This window comes from Rhamphochromis longiceps, linkage group LG12, assembly GCF_057381845.1.
Source record: "Rhamphochromis longiceps isolate RC_006_pf linkage group LG12, R_longiceps_female_GT1.1, whole genome shotgun sequence".
NCBI classification, from domain to species: domain Eukaryota; kingdom Metazoa; phylum Chordata; class Actinopteri; order Cichliformes; family Cichlidae; genus Rhamphochromis; species Rhamphochromis longiceps.
In genome coordinates this window covers 35,795,063-35,814,720 of record NC_140568.1, presented here as the reverse complement: position 1 = coordinate 35,814,720, position 19,658 = coordinate 35,795,063, and the positions used below count along the sequence as shown (strand labels likewise).

The window sequence follows — 19,658 nt, the reverse complement described above, 5'->3', positions numbered from 1 at the left end:
ATAATTAAACATTGTTCTCAAAGCACCTTGTACTCAAATGTTCCCCTAAGTCAATATTAGAGTAAGAGTACTCTGGGTTAGTGTTATTATATTTAAACTATTGTGAAATAACTACTGTGAAATTTTCCCAGACTGTTTTCCCTTTGATCTTAAGTACCGTAACAACTTGATTTTAAAAGATTTACAACATTGTAAAATATTTAACTTAAATTATTTATTAAATTAGATCATGCAGAAACTTCTTAACTGAGATCAAATTATTTTTTTCCTCATTTCAATTATTTCACATATATAATAAACTATACATTGATCTTACACTTGCCTCTTTTTTTTTTGACCAGTTCACGCCAACGAAGTTACTTACTTACTTGGCAGCACTTGAAGGCACCACCAGGACCCAAACTAGGACCCGTTGTCACGTGACTGGCTGAGTGCACTAGTGATGGGATTTCCGGCTCTTTTTAGAGATCCGGCTCTTTCGGTTCGACTCACTAAAATGAGCCGACTCTTTCGGCTCCGAACCGGCTCTTCAGGTTGTTTTGTTGCTTTAATTAATTTATTATTCACAATAATATAAAATTATGCACAAAAGGAATTACTAACGTAAAAAAAAGTGGTTTTATTTATATATGTTTATATATAAATATATGCGGTGGCCCCTAGAGACAAAACACGTACAAACTCCAAAACACATTTCTAGCATGAACTGAACTTCCAAAGCAGAGCTACTAGATCACTTAAATTACACAATTGAAAGCATGTGTGTATTGTTTGTGTATTTATACACAGGCACTCAAATATATTCAAATAATTTAAAAAAAAGTTCATCTACCTGTTACTATCACACACCAAATCCGGTCGTTGGTACTTGCTGGCTTGTGTAGCCACAAGATAACAAAAGCTCAACACTGCGCCCAGCATCCTGGAGCACTTCTGTTGTCTTTTGTACGTGTTTTGAGTTTTTATGTGCTTCTGAGTTTTTACGTGCTTCGGAGTTTGTACGTGTTTTGGAGTTTTTTCGTGTTTTGGAGTTTGTACGTGTTTTTACGTGTTTTGGAGTTTGTACATGCTTCAGAGTTCGTACGTGATTTGAAGTTTGTATGTGCTTTGTCTCTAGGGACCACTGTAAATATACTTTTATTTATTCACGCCACATAAAATGTAATAAATAAATCATATAATACAAAAATCAACTATTCACATTTCAACTTTTAACTATTTAAATTTTCAGCTGTTTCCTTTTACAAATTTAAAGTGAAAACAACACAAAACACTGCAAACCACAACGCAATTAAATATAAATTAAAATATGAAAACAAAAAGAAGATGCACATTCTCTGTCATATGGGCCCGCATGAATCCGCACTTTCTGAATCCTTTATCATCTGCAACCGAAAATAGTTGTGGATGATTACTATACCTTTCTAATGTGACGTTGTTGTCCCTGGCTCTCTTTCTCTCTCTCTCCCTCTGGCTCTGTTCCTGTGCTACTGAGTGTAACTACCGCCCCTCCCCCCTCTGCCCAGCGTAAAGCACAAGGCTCGCGTGCAGAGTGAAGCGGAAAAAAAGTGCGAGAGAGAGGGTGAGAGAAAGAAAAAAAAAACCCACGTGACGGCTCGCGATAAGGAGCCGGCTCTAGTCGTTCACGTCAAAGAACCGGCTCTAAGAGCCATTTCGTTCGCGAACGACCCATCACTAGAGTGCACCGTCACGCCACCGAAAATGTGAGCGAGCAAAACTTCAAGTCTCAAGTAATTTGAAAGCACTTTACACGATAGCAGGAAGAGCACTGGTTGCTCTTTCGCAGTATCCTGTTTATTCAATGATCAATTAATCAATGCTGCAGGAATTTGGAATATTGCTTGCCAGCATGAATTGATTCTGCAAAGTTATGGCATTGAGAAGAGGAGGAATAACAACATCCCATAGAGCTTATATGGAACCTCTCATATTGTGTCTGTGCCTGGATAAGAAAGAAAGAGTTTCAACATTTAGACACATTTTGATCAAATGTTTTCTTATTATCCTGATAGCTTCTGATTACTTTTCATAGAACTATGTTTCAGCGTTCTATTTTTTTCCTATTTTGATGTATTGTGTCTAACTGCACACTATAGAAGGAGAAAAACACACTTTCCACTTATAAATACCACTGAACAGATTATTTCCCCCCACAACAGCAAAACATCTGAAGAGCAGAATATTAACGGGGTTTAATGGAGACAAGTCGCATGCGCTCACAGCTGCTTCCTCAAAAAGTCAACATCAAAAGAGACTACATAGGGTAGCATCGTGGAAAAAAAACAAAATATAATATATCCGAGCAAACAAACGCAACATATTGTGTTTTCCTTCAGATTTGATTCTGTCTAATATCTGCAATGATAGAGAAAATGAACATCCCACAGTGTCTTTTACACATCTGCTCTCTGTAAGGATGGACGTAAAGACGTAAATGCCCTTCGTCTGAAGTCACTCTCACCAGTAGCTGCACACTGTACCACCTTGTCACACACAATTGACAAAAAAGACACGGTTTTCACTATTTGAATCTAAACTTTGATCTCTTCTTAATCCTAACCAAACTCAAACGCAGACTGATATGTATTTGTTATATATTTGTCCTCAAAATAACAACATTTCCCACAGTCAAAGGTGGAAGTGTGAACATGAGCATTTTTAAAAAAGATGAGATGAAAGTAAACAAACGTTTGAAAATGTAAGCACAACAGACTAAATTGAGTCAGTTTGAGTGTTTACTGCACAGTATTGCACAGAGTGTTGTGTTACCAAAGATTCAGCAAGACAATTTTCTATCAAATGGAAATAGTCCATTGCAGTTGCTGTTGGCACAGTTTGGGTTTTTTTCTACGAAGTTGTAACAAAGGTAAAACCAGAAGCTCTAGCAGTCAGGCTGACAGCATTAATTTAACCGTAACTTAGAAAAGCGTGACAGAGATAATTGTATTTCAGCAGCTCGTGAAACACACGAGACTCGCTTGACCGGTTTGTCCCTTTTTAGAGATCACATGGAATTATACAATGTTTCAGTGTGTGTGTGTGGGTGTGTGCATGTCCAAGCAAACATACACTACAGTGATCAGACTGCTCTCATCTCAGGAGAAAGTATAAATAAACAATGAGTGCACCGTGTCCAAATGCTCAGCATGGCCTTTAGGGGCCAGATGAAAGAAAGTGCATCTCTGCTTCTCCTTTGGGTGCCTGATGATCCGTCTCTACTCCTTCCTCTGCGTCTGTGTTTCCCACTCTGACTCTCCCTCTTGAGCGCCACAGCAAAATGGCAGGGAAGGCATGCTTGAAAGCCTTTCTAAAGTTGTTGCCCGTGAAAGCATACACAAACGGGTTTACAGAGGAGTTGGAGCAAGACATGCAGTGACCCCAAATCTTCAGCTGTGAATGCAAAATTAAGGCGCACTCGATTTTCAAGTTTTTCAATTCAAATCACAACACCAGTCAGCTCAAGGTGCTTAATATTGTAAAGAACCTACAATAATGTTGGACTATTGGAAGGAAAAACTCCGTCTTAACAGGAAGAAACCTGTGGCAGATGAAAATAATCGAACGCTGTCGCTGTTTTTAAAGCGACAGCATCGGTTTCTGTCATCACAGTACTTTTGTTCACTGTCACACCTTTAAGAGCTACACTAAGACTGTATACTCACCTAGTGACACCCTGAAAATGACACTCCCTAGCACTCCCCACCCCTGGCATTTGATAGACATAGATCCTGAGAAAAAAAAGTAAATTCTGGGTGTATTTGACTTTGTTCTGAGGTTCTAGCGAGGAGCCAAGGGTTAGCTGCACCAGCGATGACACCTGTTAGGGGTTTTGCAAACTTCCCTACATCTGGATCTTCTTGTCATTTCTTGCTAGATATTTTCACAACAACAAACTTCAATGGGATAACCAAACATCTGAGTAATAGTTTTGTAGTTGTAGTTTTCCCAAAACCTTGACAACAATAAAAAAAATTGCGGTCTTCCTGTTAAAAGGGAGCTCTTCCTCCCCATCACCCTGCTTGACAGCTGGTTGTTTGGGTTTTCTTTTTAATACTGTAGGATATTGATTTTGCATTTATTGTATTGAGCTGGTGTTACATATAAAACAAAAATGAAACGATGACCATCTAATCAGTAATAAAAGAGATCACCTTATATAGGATGTAACTCTGGAGGCCAAAAGCTTGCAGGAGGATGCAAACCTGGATCGGCCCCCAACAGACGAGGAATAGAGACACCATCACCACCACCATGCGAGAGACTCGCGCCCATACTGCTACTGCACGATTTAACTGGAATAAAGGAGGCATTGCCAAGTCTTTGTAATTAAAAGGAATATTTGAAATTCTCTGTGGATTTAATATGTGAAAAATAAATAATTTCCTACTTGGTAGCCACTGCCAATGGGATTCATGCTGGGCTGGCCCATCCGCTTGAGCATGATGGCATAACACACAGTGATGGTAAGCAGGGGTAAGAGGTAGACAGCTAGAAAGCTGTAGATGGTGAAAGCTCTCTGGAGATGGGCAGAGGGAAAAACATCATTGCAGTATGTCTGAGGACCGAACCAGCAGTATCCCACCTCCAGCGACAGGGATGGACAGAAGAGGGGACATGGCATGTAGTTTCCCTTCTTATACTGTGGCAAATAAAAAATAACAAGAAGCACTCAGAGAAGTGCAAACCTTCGCGAAGGCAGCTCACTCTCTGGACAGGATTTACCTTTGAGGGAACAGTACTGCATTTTGTGTATATTCATTTTGTTGTATTTGTTCTTTGAAATGTACTTTAAGATGTTTGTAATCCAAGTAAAATCCTATAAGTGTAGCAGATGTTTGTTTTGATTACACAAACCTTATATAGGAGAAGATAATGGATAATAGGTCATCTCTTTCCCGTAGTATATTTTCATTCTTTTCTATCCTATAAGATGTTTTGGGGTCCTAAATTATAAAACTTTTTGACAAAGTTTTATCAGAATTAATTAAAAACTTTTTGAGAATGGTGTTTATAGACAGAAAAACAAGCACACACCAATTATTGGATAATTAATTGTCCATTAAATTCATGGATTAAATAACTAGAGTCCTATTTGTGATGTGGGTGCACATGTGTGCATGGTATGTTTGTATGATACCTATTCAGATAGACAGGGAGATGGCCAGAGCCCTCCGAGGCGTCCGATGTCTCAGAGATTGCAGAGGGTACAAAGTCACGTAGCAGCAGTCGACACTCATTGCTGACAGAGTGACACATGTCGCCTGTGCAGTCACCTGAAAACCAGGAACACAAGGTATGTCTGTTACTAGGCAAGGCAAGGCAAGTTTATTTGTATAGCACAATTCAACAACAAGGTGGTTCAAAGTGCTTTACAGAGACATTAGAAACAAAAACAAATAAAAAGCATGATTTAAAATTGATTAAAACAAGCAAACAAACTAACTAACTAAATAACAAACAAACAAAACAGTATGTAAAAAAAAAAAAATCAAAACAGATAAAATCAGAACAACAGATAAAATCAGTAGTTAAAATGTAAGTTTTGAAGTTTAAGCTTAAAAGTGTGGATTTGGTGTTACTATCACTGTGCAACAAAACATTTTTAAATCTGTGGTGTCTGGTGTATTTTATTGTGTTATATCTTGTAGAAAGTGAAACTACGAGAAATATATGCAATTAATGTGTTGGGAATTTTGAGTATTTGTGTTCATACAGGGAGTGCAGAATTATTAGGCAAATGAGTATTTTGTCCACATCATCCTCTTCATGCATGTTGTCTTACTCCAAGCTGTATAGGCTCGAAAGCCTACTACCAATTAAGCATATTAGGTGATGTGCATCTCTGTAATGAGAAGGGGTGTGGTCTAATGACATCAACAGCCTATATCAGGTGTGCATAATTATTAGGCAACGTCCTTTCCTTTGGCAAAATGGGTCAAAAGAAGGACTTGACAGGCTCAGAAAAGTCAAAAATAGTGAGATATCTTGCAGAGGGATGCAGCAGTCTCAAACTTGCAAAGCTTCTGAAGCGTGATCATCGAACAATCAAGCGTTTCATTCAAAATAGTCAACAGGGTCGCAAGAAGCGTGTGGAAAAACCAAGGCGCAAAATAACTGCCCATGAACTGAGAAAAGTCAAGCGTGCAGCTGCCAAGATGCCACTTGCCACCAGTTTGGCCATATTTCAGAGCTGCAACATCACTGGAGTGCCCAAAAGCACAAGGTGTGCAATACTCAGAGACATGGCCAAGGTAAGAAAGGCTGAAAGACGACCACCACTGAACAAGACACACAAGCTGAAACGTCAAGACTGGTTTTTCTAAGGTTTTATGGACTGATGAAATGAGAGTGAGTCTTGATGGGCCAGATGGATGGGCCCGTGGCTGGATTGGTAAAGGGCAGAGAGCTCCAGTCCGACTCAGACGCCAGCAAGGTGGAGGTGGAGTACTGGTTTGGGCTGGTATCATCAAAGATGAGCTTGTGGGGCCTTTTCGGGTTGAGGATGGAGTCAAGCTCAACTCCCAGTCCTACTGCCAGTTTCTGGAAGACACCTTCTTCAAGCAGTGGTACAGGAAGAAGTCTGCATCCTTCAAGAAAAACATGATTTTCATGCAGGACAATGCTCCATCACTCACGTCCAAGTACTCCACAGCGTGGCTGGCAAGAAAGGGTATAAAAGAAGAAAAACTAATGACATGGCCTCCTTGTTCACCTGATCTGAACCCCATTGAGAACCTGTGGTCCATCATCAAATGTGAGATTTACAAGGAGGGAAAACAGTACACCTCTCTGAACAGAGAGGTGTACTGTTGGTTGCTGTGGTTGCTGCTGCACGCAATGTTGATGGTGAACAGATCAAAACACAGACAGAATCCATGGATGGCAGGCTTTTGAGTGTCCTTGCAAAGAAAGGTGGCTATATTAGTCGCTGATTTGTTTTTGAATGTCAGAAATGTATATTTGTGAATGTGGAGATGTTATATTGGTGTCACTGGTAAAAATAAATAATTGAAATGGGTATATATTTGTTTTTTGTTAAGTTGCCTAATAATTATGCACAGTAATAGTCACCTGCACACACAGATATCCCCCTAAAATAGCTAAAACTAAAAACAAACTACAAACTACTTTCAAAAGCATTCAGCTTTGATATTAATGAGTTTTTTGGGTTCATTGAGAACATGGTTGTTGTTCAATAATAAAATTATTCCTCAAAAATACAACTTGCCTAATAATTCTGCACTCCCTGTAATATCGAGGAGCTTATCTGGGCACTAAATAGACCTTTGCTCAATGTGACAGTCTTCTTTTCAGATGAAGGTAAATTTGGCATTTTATTTGGAAATCAAGGTCCTAGAGTCTGGAGGAAGAGTAGAGAGGCCCAGAAACCAAGGTGTTCAGCATGCTATGTCGTCTTCTGATGTTGTAGCTGGTCTCAGCCAGAAGAACATTTCATTCTTTGATCTGCTAACAAGCATTATGGAGATCCAGTTTTCCTTTTCGAGCAGCACCTGCCCACAGTACTAAACATCTAATAACATAACATGCTGACCATGTTATTACTGCTTGATTTGATAGATAACTGACCTGACCTGGCCTAACTGGCCTCACAGGATCTATGGGGTATTGTCAGGAAGAACGGGAAAAATATACAACCCCAAAAAAGGAGCCGAATGCTGCCATCAAAGCAACCCAGGCTTTAAAAAAAACACAGCAGTGCCACAAGCTGATTGAGCCGTGCTATGCTGCACAAATGGGGGTTATATGGTAGGATGTTTCTTAACAAGTGGTTCAAGCGGTATAACCTTATTTACAGCTATGATTTACTTATGTAGTTTAATCAGATGCCTCATGTGTAATCATCTGATGTGTCTTAGAAAGTTGGGGATGTCTACAGATAGTAATGCCATTGCCAAAGAGACTGGATGGCTATGCTACATAACTGATAGTTATGGGTATTCATTCAGTGGTGATTCTGGGCATTTTTCAAAGACAGAAGGAAGTTGAACTAACAGGCATGAAGCTGTGCTCCTCATCAGCTTGTGTAAGTAAAGAACTTTTAAACTTGAAAAATCTGTCAAGGAAGACTTATCTTTCACAGAAATTTCAACTGCATGAGCAACACAAAGGACATAAACCAGGAATTTTTAATGTAACTTTGACAGCCTTATTTATTATTTTTATTAATTTGATGTTAACCTGGATGTTATGGCAGTGCTTTTTTATTAGCAGTATTTTAATTTTAGCCAATTATTAAACTGATATTGTGTACCAGCTATCAAAGTGCAAATTTTTTTTTATTTTTATAAGTGTAAATTCAAAAAAGTATTTTTTTTTTCAGTATTTTTCTTTCTCTTTTTTTTTTTTGCATTATTTGGAAGCTGCACATTAGTTATCTGATGTACTTTGTATAATGAGCTAATGTCTCACTGGACTTTTCAATTATATTATTATTGCAGAACACTTACATGGTGTTTGAATTAACATCTGTTGAAGTCATTAACATCATTAATGTTGAACAGTTAATGGTGACTGATATTCTGTTTCAATTCTGTTGCCACTCTCATTTTTCCAGCCTGTCATAGTTTCTGTGTAGTGTATCTCACTTGCTGAAGAAGTCTTTTACATGTCTTAGCATTTATTTTTATTTCATTGTTAATGGCTTTTCATGGTAAATATTTAAATTAAAGGAATCAAAGGGACAGAACAGCAGAGTTACTGTTTTGTTTTTTTATTCAATCATATGTTAAACAAATTTTTGTTTTATTTACATTTGAAAAAATAAAACATTTCATGGAACAGTTAAAACAAGCAAACATATGAGAGCTTCTTTCTAAAAACTGCAGTGTTTCAGAGATATTTACCTATAAAGAAATTGGCAACAGTCTTCATCTTCTGGTGATAACATGGATCACTAAAGAGTTCCCAACTAGACCGACCAGCATGATGAAGCCAAAGAAAGTGGGGACCAGCCAGGCATTAACCAGCACCGGTGGCCCTTGGCCTGTCAGAGTTGCAGACTTGTTGCATACAGACAAACACTCTGGACCGTGATCAGAGTCTGATTCCACCATCATCTTCACGCATCAAAGCCAATGATATTTCTGCAATAAATATAAACATATCAGTGTATAATTCTCAATATAAAAGCAGAGTGCAAGAAACGCAAAAGAACAAAGACAACAGAGATTTTAAATCAAATAACCAAGACGTGAATGAAAACTATCAGCTTCAATTTAGGTGGTTTAACAAAAGTATTAGATGACATGTTTTGACATTTGAGATACTTTTATACATTTGTATTTATTTTTAGAAAACTGAAAATAATTGGACAGGACTGTATGGCATCAAGTAAAGATAAACTAATATATAAGCAAATTTAGTGATTTTTTTTTTAACAATAAGCTTCTCTTACCTGTGATGTGCTTATTTGCTTCGGCAGTGCTCCTCTCTTTGCGTTCTAAACCAAGGTGCAGCACTGCTGTCGATGGATTCTCTGCAGGTCTGACATGAAAAGACTGTTATACACCACTAGACCTGGTGGGTTGGCATGTAGGAAATGATGGGCGATTTGTTTTGCTTTGCGTCATTTATGTGTGTGTGTGTGTGTGTGTGTGTGTTTGTGTGTGTGTGTGTGTGTAAGAGTGAGAGAGACTCAATATCATTACCTGTAATTAACCAGGACTGGGTGACCTTGTAAAAGCTAAAATTGTTTCTATTTCCTCGTCAGGTTAATGTTAATAAGCTGTTGCCTCTGTGCCAAGTGAAAAGAGTCACTATGCTCAAAATTTGTGTCTTATGAGCAAGTCTGTTGAGTCCAGATAAGTGGAAGAGAATGGATCTATCATTATCAAACTTTCTGAAAGTCTTTCAGAAATGTTATTTAGATATTGCCACACATTTTCAGTCAAGCTGATAAATCTGACCATTTTCAGTTTTCTTTTTATTACTAATGTTTTCAAACCACTAAACACTGACCTATGAATCATTCAAATATATAAAAATGGATGAAAAAAGTAATTTGCTTCTACATACAATAGATAAGTACAGTTTTAAATTGTATCTTTAGGTTCTTTGTTATTAGCAGCCTACTGTAAAAGTACATAACTTGTTTCCAATTCATTAGTTAAATCTGCAAAAACATAAACGATAATACAGATTGATAGTCAGTGTAATATTACTTATTCACCAAAAAGTTGATTCCTGAAGAACTATTAGCTAAAAATGTGGCATATATTGGTGTGGTGTGTACTGTGCTTAAAATAACGGACAAATGGAGGACAAAAAGAAGCAGGGCTAAAAAAACAACAACAAAAAAACAAAAAGACCCAGAAACGTTCTCAGGTGACAGGTGAGTATTAAGAAGCCACTCTTGAGGAAGGTAAACAGGGAGACAATGCTGAGGTACGCCACTTTACACAAGATCTGCACAGCTTGATCTCTCGCCACCTCCGGTACAATTAACTGTTATTGGAGCTCTCATTAGAACCTTTGAAGCCTTGGCTGAAAAGTAACAAGTAAACCTTGCCAGTTTCACAATGTCATACACAGAAAAAGATGCATTTGAGTATATAATCCATGTCTGTTTTTGTTGTTTGACATATTAACCTGGCCACTAAACACTTAAAAATTATTTTTGCATGAAACAATAAGAAACATGTTTGTGCTGAGATGTCTTTATAAATCTGCATATTTTATTTTTACTTTTTGGGTGAAAAAAATATCTAACTTTATTCCCTGCATATCTAATAATGATTTTAGTGGATATTTCATATTATTAGGACTATGCTTTTCAAGTCTCAGAATGCTTTATGGAACATGGTACCATTCTGACACGTAATTATACATTTCTTGCCTCAATGACCACTCTGCCACTGAGTGTTAGTGCTAGTTTCATTTGCAGTTTATTTCTTCTGTCAGTCTTGAACTTTCCTAAGCATTAAAGAAGAACATTCTGACTGGTGGTGTGAAGTTTTCCAAGGTGTCTGAGATTTCCTCAGGGCTCCAGATTTCTTTGAGGCACCCAAAAACAGCTTCCTCTGGAGGTCCAGTAAATCCTTGAAGAACCATTTGTTGGTTGTCCCTGAACCAGGATGAAGCAACAGTCAGTGAAGGATCTATCGCTGATCTAGTAATTATATGTATCAAAATATTTCCAATTTTTATTAAAAATTTTTCTGATTTTTTGATAAGTCTGGAGTTCCATCATGTGAATCATCTCCCATTCTTAATCTCACTGGGAATTTACAAACATTTTAACATCTCACATTTATTATTATTTATTATGATTTTCAACAAATATTTGCTCATGAAAAATCCATGAGAAACTAGTTTTCAGATCTTAGATATTCTTTTGTCAGTTTCAATAAAGTATGCATCTTTGCCTAGGTTTGTGGCTAACCAAATGTATGTCAGTGTATGGAAAGTTATAAAAACTGCTCTCCTGCAGTTTTTCATTAAAAAATGGAATACTCAAAATCTAGATGTCCACCCAACTAATACTGATATATAACACACTTAACTAAGCTGTAACTGCATAATAGCCATGGCTACTACTCAACCTTAGAGCAGTTAAGAGCAGTGAACTTGTTCAGCCTAGTTCACCCTAACCTACATGTGACAGTTGCAGCTACAACTGTTTACTGACCAGTTTGGGGAAACTGTTTAGGCAGCAGACATTGTGGTTCACGTTGCTCCCGTTTCCTCCAAGCCTGCACTCCTAGGATGTACGGATATATCTCTTGCTTTTCAAGCTGTTCTGAGTCAGAGGCAAAGATCTCTGATTTTTCCACCAGGTGTGCAAAGAGGACTGGATCTGGGAATGATAACGTGGGTTGCTTTTGTCCCGCCTGAGATGCAGGGATGCAGGCAAGAACGAGTACCGGAGCACTGAAGCTTTCTCTCAGATGATCTTGCCTCTCATACTGACACGTGGACAGCTGACAGAGTTTTTTTAGGGAGGACAGCTCTAGATCTGAAGTTCCCATGGTTGTAAGAAGTTCCTGGCTCTGTGATGGAGAGGCTGATGTTAGCATGAATGCTCTCATTGGGTGATGTTTTCCTCTCAGCTAAACCCTTTAATAACTCTGAAATCTAAGACACACAAAAGACACTGGTACATGAGGGGTTTCACAAAAAAAAATGCACAAGGCAATCAAATATTTCAGCCATCATTCATGACCCATAGCTAGAGCCTAGCCCAGCTACTGTTCCAATTCATTTGTGATGTAGAACTTTACTGGGAGCTGTTCTTGAGTCTTTCTGACAAAGAGCAGTTGTTTCCTGATGAGTTTCAGAAATTCTTTCAGTGTTCATGTTATTTTAAGTAACACTTAAGACTAGGACCATTTAGATTTGGCAATGGTTAATGAAAAATCATGGACTGATGCTGGTGTTTGGGAAACACCTCAGAGAAATCAGGGGAAACTAGAACTAGATAAAAAGGCAATCTTTCTACACATACTGATTTTTAATACCTTGAGCTCATAAGACTCTCTGCTGCCATCCTTGTTTTGACTGTCCATGACTGTAGAACACCTACAATATAAGCAACAATAAAGTGAACTGAAATTGCATCATTTCACTGTTAAAGCTCTAAAATAGAGTTGAATCTTTCACAATGACAGTACCTCCCTCTCTGTCTCCAGCCTGGCTACAAAATGTAGGCAAAAAAAAGGCCAAAGGCAGGTGGGCAGCAGGCTCAAGTAACTGGACTCTGTGGCACAGCAGTGACACAGAATCACATCTCCATGACAACTGTGATGATTCTGACAGTAACAGGTGGTCAGAGTCCTACATGCAAACAGAACATGAAGCACAGGCTGCGGTGTGATCCATTTAATCTTCTTTCATATATACACTGACATATTGCACAGGTTACAAATCTTAAGAGCATCTATACAAACAAAATCCTGGCTTTCATCAAGCAAAAAGAAAAAACAGAAACCTCATGTTTCACTTGAGGGATGCATATTTTGTGCGGGTTTTTTTGTGCGTATATTGTTGTTGTTCAAGGGATTTAAAATCTTAGTTATTTACACACAGAGATAAATACATACTTTTCAAAAAGCTTTTACAAACTGATAAAACAGTTTCAAGACACTCAAGCTCTTCCACTTCTGCATACTACTGGTACATGACCCTGGATAATAGCACACCTTAAAGGCGTGTTTGTCAAACAGCTGATTGTTGGCTTTCTGCAAGTTTTGGAGGACAGATTCAAACGTTGAAACATCATGCTTCATCCTTTTGTTTAACAGTGTAAATCCCATCTGATCTCAGCTTTAGTGAACATGTTCTCAGGACATGTATCATTTTCTCCTCACACAAGCCATGGCAGGACCTGACTGAATTTATGAAATAACATAGCTTTAACCTAAAAAGTCATTTCTTTTGAGGTCCTAAGAGATTTTTTTTTTTTAAAGTTGCAGAGCCGAGTATAAACAGTTGTCTACATCAGAGGTATCTGAACCTAAAAATCGTTTTTGTCAAGATGGTTCTGACTACATCAATTGCATTACAATCTTCTAAGCATCAATATGCATACATGGATTTCATGACTACATATGCACGAGTGGTTTGCAGGAGAGCAGTGGTAGTAACTCAAGGATGCCCACATCTCAAAGGTTCCCTTACATCAGACTTCCTTGTCAGTCTTTATCAGTGAGACAGGGTCTGGAGCAGGGAAGGGGGACTGAGGCTCCATAGTGCTCATATGTTGAAGCTTTCTCCACAACCACATGTGCCTTTGATGTTAGGGTTGTTGAAGACAAATTCACTAGACAGCTTTGACTCCACAAAGTCCATCTCAGTTCCCAGAAGGGTCAGCTGGGCCTTCTTCGCTATAAACACTCTTACACCTGAAAAAAGGTCAGAACAATGTCATCACTACTATCAGGTTACAGCCTTATGGTCGGCCCCTATCTAAGAAGTTTAGGGTTGGATTGTTTACAGGCAGTGAAACACAAATAGTACAATCTGTGATAATGTTACAGAAATGGTCTTCTGAAAATGCTCAACTTAACCTAATGTAGATTTCCCTGCATCTCAAGAAGGAAAGCTGTGGAGTTGATGTTAACCAGATTAACCCAGGTTAATATGGCTAAAAGAAAAAATAAATCCTTTGTAAATGACTGAGTTGCTGCCATGCACCACAGTCTGTGTGATGATTATTCACACCAAATTTGGATTGGTTTGAAACAGAAGTTGTACGTGGTGAAATTGGAGTGTGCACAGTACAAGTGGTCAAAATGGGACTTTCATTGAGAGACTTACAAACCAAACTATGCTGAAAGGAGTCGAGAGGGGTCCAAGAAGATAAATGGGAGCTCAATGTGAGATCATCTAAATTTAGTTTTGGTTTTTTTTTTTTAATCTTATTTTTAATCCTGGAACATTTTAAAAATTGCACTTGCTGAACCTGGAAACACACAAAAACCTTAAACTTTTTCAATCAATTACCTTACCCAAGAACCTAGTGTGGCAAACACAATCAGTCTTACAACAAAGTCCTTTCTCAGCTTGGATTCATTATAAAACAAAGCTTACCATCCTGTACTACTTCCTCGTCAGACTTTTCTTTCTCCTTGGTGTAGTCCAGTGTGTAAGTCAGCCCATTACACCCACGTGTTCTCACCCCAACCTTCAAACCAATCTGATGGAGAACCAGATATATGTTAACAGACTTTCCCCCCCCTATTTTTTTGTAATATATGCACTAAAGGAAGGATGAATGATACAAGAAAAAAAATACATCTTCATAGTTTTATTTTTAAACATTATTATACTTCTCAGTAAAATGTTGCAGTTTAATTAGTAAACCGTCTTGACACTACTCATATCTCAAAATGCTTCTTTTGTTCCTGTGAATTTAATGGTAGCAATAATACTTTCTACAGAGGCAAAGCTCACTCTGAATGCTTGAATGTCCCTGTTTTAATTAAATAACTGACAGTTTGAGCTGTAATTCAAAAACCAATTTGCTGACATTAGTAGTCTACTCCCCACAGATATTCCTTATAACATTTTTAAATTTAATTTCAAGTCAAATGATTCATAAAAAAAAGAAGGAAACTTTAGCAAATGAAAAAATAAGGTGAACATGTTGCTGTTTAATCCATACAGACAAAGCTCATTTAGTGATGGGGGTGTATCTATACTGATATGGATTGTGTGCGGTGTTAGGAAGAAAAGAATTTCACACAACATGATGGATATGAAAATTAGCAACCTACAGAAGACTGAATTCAAAGACACCCTGAATATCAAAGTGTAAAAGTTATGCGGCAGGGTAGCCCATTTGGCTGAAATTTCATTGCAGCAACTCAAAATGCTGCTCAGTAGTTTGTATTGCCCCCGCAAGCTTGTATGCATGCTTGACAACGTCGCGCCAGGCTCCCGGGGATCTTATCCCAGATCTGGACAGGGCATCACTGAGCTCCTGGACAGTCTAGGATGGATGTGCCTCCCCAGACAATCACTAACTGACTGCCAAACCGGACATGCTAAAAAAGCAGCATAATGCTCTCCATGGTTTCCTCAAACCCTTTTACATCAGTACATATGTTCAATGAACATACTGAAAAGCACGGGTGGAATTGGGTATGCATTCCTATTCTGTTGCAAATGCCAATCAGTGTGCACAGCGCCCAACAGACGATGTTGGGTCCACCCTCATGAAGTCTGTTTCTGATGGTTTGATCAGAGACATTGACATCAGTGGCCTCATTTTGTAGGGTTGTGGCCATGCTCAATCTGTTCCTCCTTGCACAAAGGAGCAGATACCCACATTGCTAATGAGTTAAGAACTTTTTAAGGCCCCGTCCAGCTCTCCTAGAATCTTATCAATCCTCTTGAGACTGTGCTGGGAGACACTGCAATGGCATACATTAATGTGCCATCCTGGAGGAGTTTAACTACCTGTGCAACCTCTGGAGGGTCCAGGTATATCCTCATCACCTCCCCACTAGTGACACTAACCCTAGTCAAATGCAAAAGTAGTGAAAAATTGTCAGAAAACACGGGAGGGGGAAAAAAATGTCAGTGGACTCCACCTATAAAACTATTCCTGATTTGGAAGTCGCCTCATTGTTGCTCTTCTAGTGCACCTGCTGTTAATTTCATTAACACCAAAGCAGCTGAAACTGATTAACAACCCTGTCCGCTACCTAACTGACTAGATCAATATGACAGAATTTTATTTTATTTGGTGCTATAATAAAGGAACACTTTTAATCAATGTATAAAGAAGCTTTGACTTCTTAATTGGATGATGTTTTATTGGCCATATTCATTACTTACATATTCTGGTCTGTCCTGCAACAACAATCTGATCTTGCTCACTGCTGCTGGAGTCTAAAAGGAGGCAATAGAAGGTTAAAATGTTACTGGCATCAGCTACAATTTACACTGCATTCAGATGCAAACAATTCATTTGGCAAAGGATTGTTTCTAAAAACAACAGAGAAAAATAATGTTTAGCTGCTGTTGAAATAAAATCCACTCTTTACCCCCCCCCCCCCCCCAAAAGGACAGCAGTGTCATAAAATAACCAGAACTTCTGCAACCTCAGCTGTAGCAGTAGTTGCTGAAAGTATCAATGCCAGTGTGTGAGTTCTAATGTGGAGGCATTTGTGACACAAAATACCAATTTCTGTACGCCATTAAATTGTGATCATCTGCATGTGTTGCTGTGTCACAACCCAGAGTTCTTTTAAAATACAAAGTTATGTACTTATAGGTGTATTTATTGTGCTGGTGTATTTATTACCACACCAGCACAAGGTTAAAAATAACTCATCGTGCCATAGTAATGTATACAGTAAAGAGCAGTGGTAGTAACTCAAGGATGCCCACATCTCAAAGGTTCCCTTACATCAGACTTCCTTGTCAGTCTTTATCAGTGGGTTTTGTGGGTAACGGCAGTCCCCTTATGTAAGGCACCATTTGCAATTGCATTACTGAAGGATGTCCCACTATTTTAAGTACACTTCAGTACACTAATGTTATCAGCAGAAACCACCATGCAAGTACATTATCTTGCAACAGCACTGTTACTAGAGCTCATCAGCTGAAACACCAATAGCTGAGCATATTCATCCCACCCACGAAAACAAGTAATGACTCTGGCCTGTACTGAGAGCTTACTACACGCCAAGTGCACTCTCAGAATTTTATTTACATTAACATTAAATATCACACTAGGTACTTTAAATTTGTCATACATTTATGTACAATTACCTAGTCTGGGAACCCACCCTCCGCTTTGGGGGGATTTTGGTTACAGTATATAATGCAAGCAAAAACCAGAACATGAGCTAAATAGCTATAAAATTGCAATTATTTTGAAAACTACTTCAAAATAATAATTTTACAAGTAATATAAAATTTGTTAACTACTTAAAGTTTATTGGCCAAAAACAGCGAAACCAGACTCGACCCATCTATTTTCTGAGCATGTAGAGTTTACACAGCAAACGAACCAGTGTTACCATTTGGCTTATGGGAAATGTGTCCACTGTTCTTTAGGACTGATACGGGATATGATTCGGGGTGGTTTTTATTCACTGGCGATGCTGCCAACTCTTTGCGAGCCTCAATAATCAAACCTGAGGCTGCAATCAAACCTGTTACAACTTTTACTCCATAATCCACAACATAATAAGGCCAGACACTTTTTTTTCTAAATCCCAAAAGAAGCTTAACTTTATACCGTATGACTTGAAATGGTGACTCTGCTTGATATTACGAACGTCCGGTTTGCTGTCAAGGTACAGAAACTTCAGCAGCACACTAACAAAAGGCGTCTTGACTAGCCACTTATCAGCGTTAGCATCTAGCTGAGCCCAACGTCGTGCTTGCAGAACCGCCACAGTGTTTACTCTAAATATTGTGAATGTCAACGCAACATGAAAAAGTGCAGCGTTACAATAAGGGTCAAGAAAAGTTGATATTAAGTTGATCTGCGTGTAACAGATGATTAGCTAGCTTAGCCAACTTACACAACTAACATCATACCGGACGCAGCCGTTAACCCCAGCCTTATTCGAGCACTATGTACTCACAGCACATAAAGTGCTTCACATGCATGTATAACCAAAAAATTATTAACATACCAGTGTCAACGCCGCTTTTGTGGCCAGTATCTTTCTTTTGCTGACCGCTCGAACGGTCGCTCGCACCACGGATGCAGACATGTTGCTCGCAACTGTAGAAATCACAACATAGGATTGCGCAAGCGTATAAAAACTTAGCAAACGCCCCCAAAGAAATATCCGTCCATCTGATTGGCTACTATTGCGACGGACAGTTGTGGCTGCAAACAGGCTTAGGGGTTAAAATGACAGGATGTCACTGTTATGCAACCTTCTCTTACAGACACGAGCCTTGTGTAAAATCCATAGGTAATACGTACTTCTGCGGCGATGCTCATGCGTGGACAATTTTCACCTTATTATTTACACCCATTGTTATTAAATAGTTATTTGTACCGTCAAACAGCTTGGTTTTCCAGGCTTACTAGATTTTCTAGAACTTAAGTTGTGGGGTGGTACTACACAAAAAGGGAAAAAGTGAAATTCTTTCATCGTTTTAAACTATTTCAGCTTTGGTGACACCTGCAGGATTTGCAGTATAGGATCTAACACATTTTGAAGACTCCTGGCATTACTGCTTCATATACTTTAAATATTTTGAGGAGGAAAGGGGAGGGGGGGATAAATAAAAAAAAATACATTTTAAAAAAAGCACACTGGAATTTGACTTCAGTTTAATTCTTTGAGACAAACTGGACAATGAGCAAACCTTTCCTAACACAATCAGGGGTCCCTGACACCAAATTAAATCCTCCATTTAATCCTAGTAAAAATAAAAATACAGCTGGTATTAAAGCAATTAAAGCACACATCCTTTAAAATAAGAAATATGATTACAATACCAACATTTATTTTTATTATAAAAATCAGTAAGAGTAAGATATAATAAAGCCAGACACCCTACATAAGTTGAATTATAAGCAGGCCTTTGAGACATTAGCAGCAACATAATCCAAGGGCCTGGACACCCACCCACCCCACAGTGCAGCTACCAATCTGTGGCAACATTACAATGAAATGAAGCCTTTGTGGCAAATAAATACATTTCGCTCTCCAATGAACTAACTGAGATTACCTCTAGTTGGAGCGCAGTGTGTGCAGCCAGCCAGAACAGCTTTTCATTTTTTTCCCCTTCTTCCTTTTTAAAATATCAATTTTAAGAGTCTGCACAGGAAGTTTTTTTTTACCCAACTTCCCTCAAGCATGTGATCCTCTACCATCGTTACAACACATCCTAGCAGTGTGAAGACATATAGAAAATTGAGAGGTAATGAGCTTTTACCTTCCCTCTACTAACATCTGCAGGCAGTTTTAGAGCAGTATGTATCCATGAAGCTTGAGTGGACCAGCAGTCTAGGAATAAAACTGTGATCCTGAGAAACATATCTACATGGTGGTTTCTCTAACAAAAAGGCACACAAACATGGAGACACCTTGCAGGTAGTTCTGTCTTCAAGAACACCAGAGACATGGACAGATGGTCATCAGTGCAGAGGACAAACACATGATTTTATAATTAAAAATAAAATAAAAAATACAGATCCA

The 19,658-nt window shown here is 38.5% G+C and overlaps 2 protein-coding genes across 2 annotated transcripts; both read right to left on the bottom strand.

The window, feature by feature from the left end:
- Positions 1–2,866: 2,866 nt before the first annotated feature.
- Positions 2,867–12,720, bottom strand: kiss1rb (KISS1 receptor b). The gene is given in 11 exon segments (XM_085426789.1): positions 2,867–3,411; positions 4,173–4,313; positions 4,409–4,610; positions 4,612–4,651; positions 5,159–5,294; positions 7,609–7,637; positions 8,886–8,924; positions 8,927–9,125; positions 9,437–11,104; positions 11,669–12,114; positions 12,498–12,720. Coding segments are annotated over 8 exon segments (996 nt in total). The 5' UTR covers positions 9,099–9,125; positions 9,437–11,104; positions 11,669–12,114; positions 12,498–12,720; the 3' UTR covers positions 2,867–3,174.
- Positions 12,721–12,857: 137 nt separating this feature from the next.
- Positions 12,858–18,268, bottom strand: isca1 (iron-sulfur cluster assembly 1). The gene is made up of 4 exons (XM_085426105.1): positions 18,135–18,268; positions 16,321–16,374; positions 14,569–14,674; positions 12,858–13,880 (listed from the first exon to the last, which is right to left on the bottom strand). The coding sequence occupies exons 1-4, from the start codon at positions 18,213–18,215 to the stop codon at positions 13,732–13,734; spliced, it is 390 nt and encodes a 129-aa protein (XP_085282231.1). The 5' UTR covers positions 18,216–18,268; the 3' UTR covers positions 12,858–13,731.
- Positions 18,269–19,658: the final 1,390 nt, after the last annotated feature.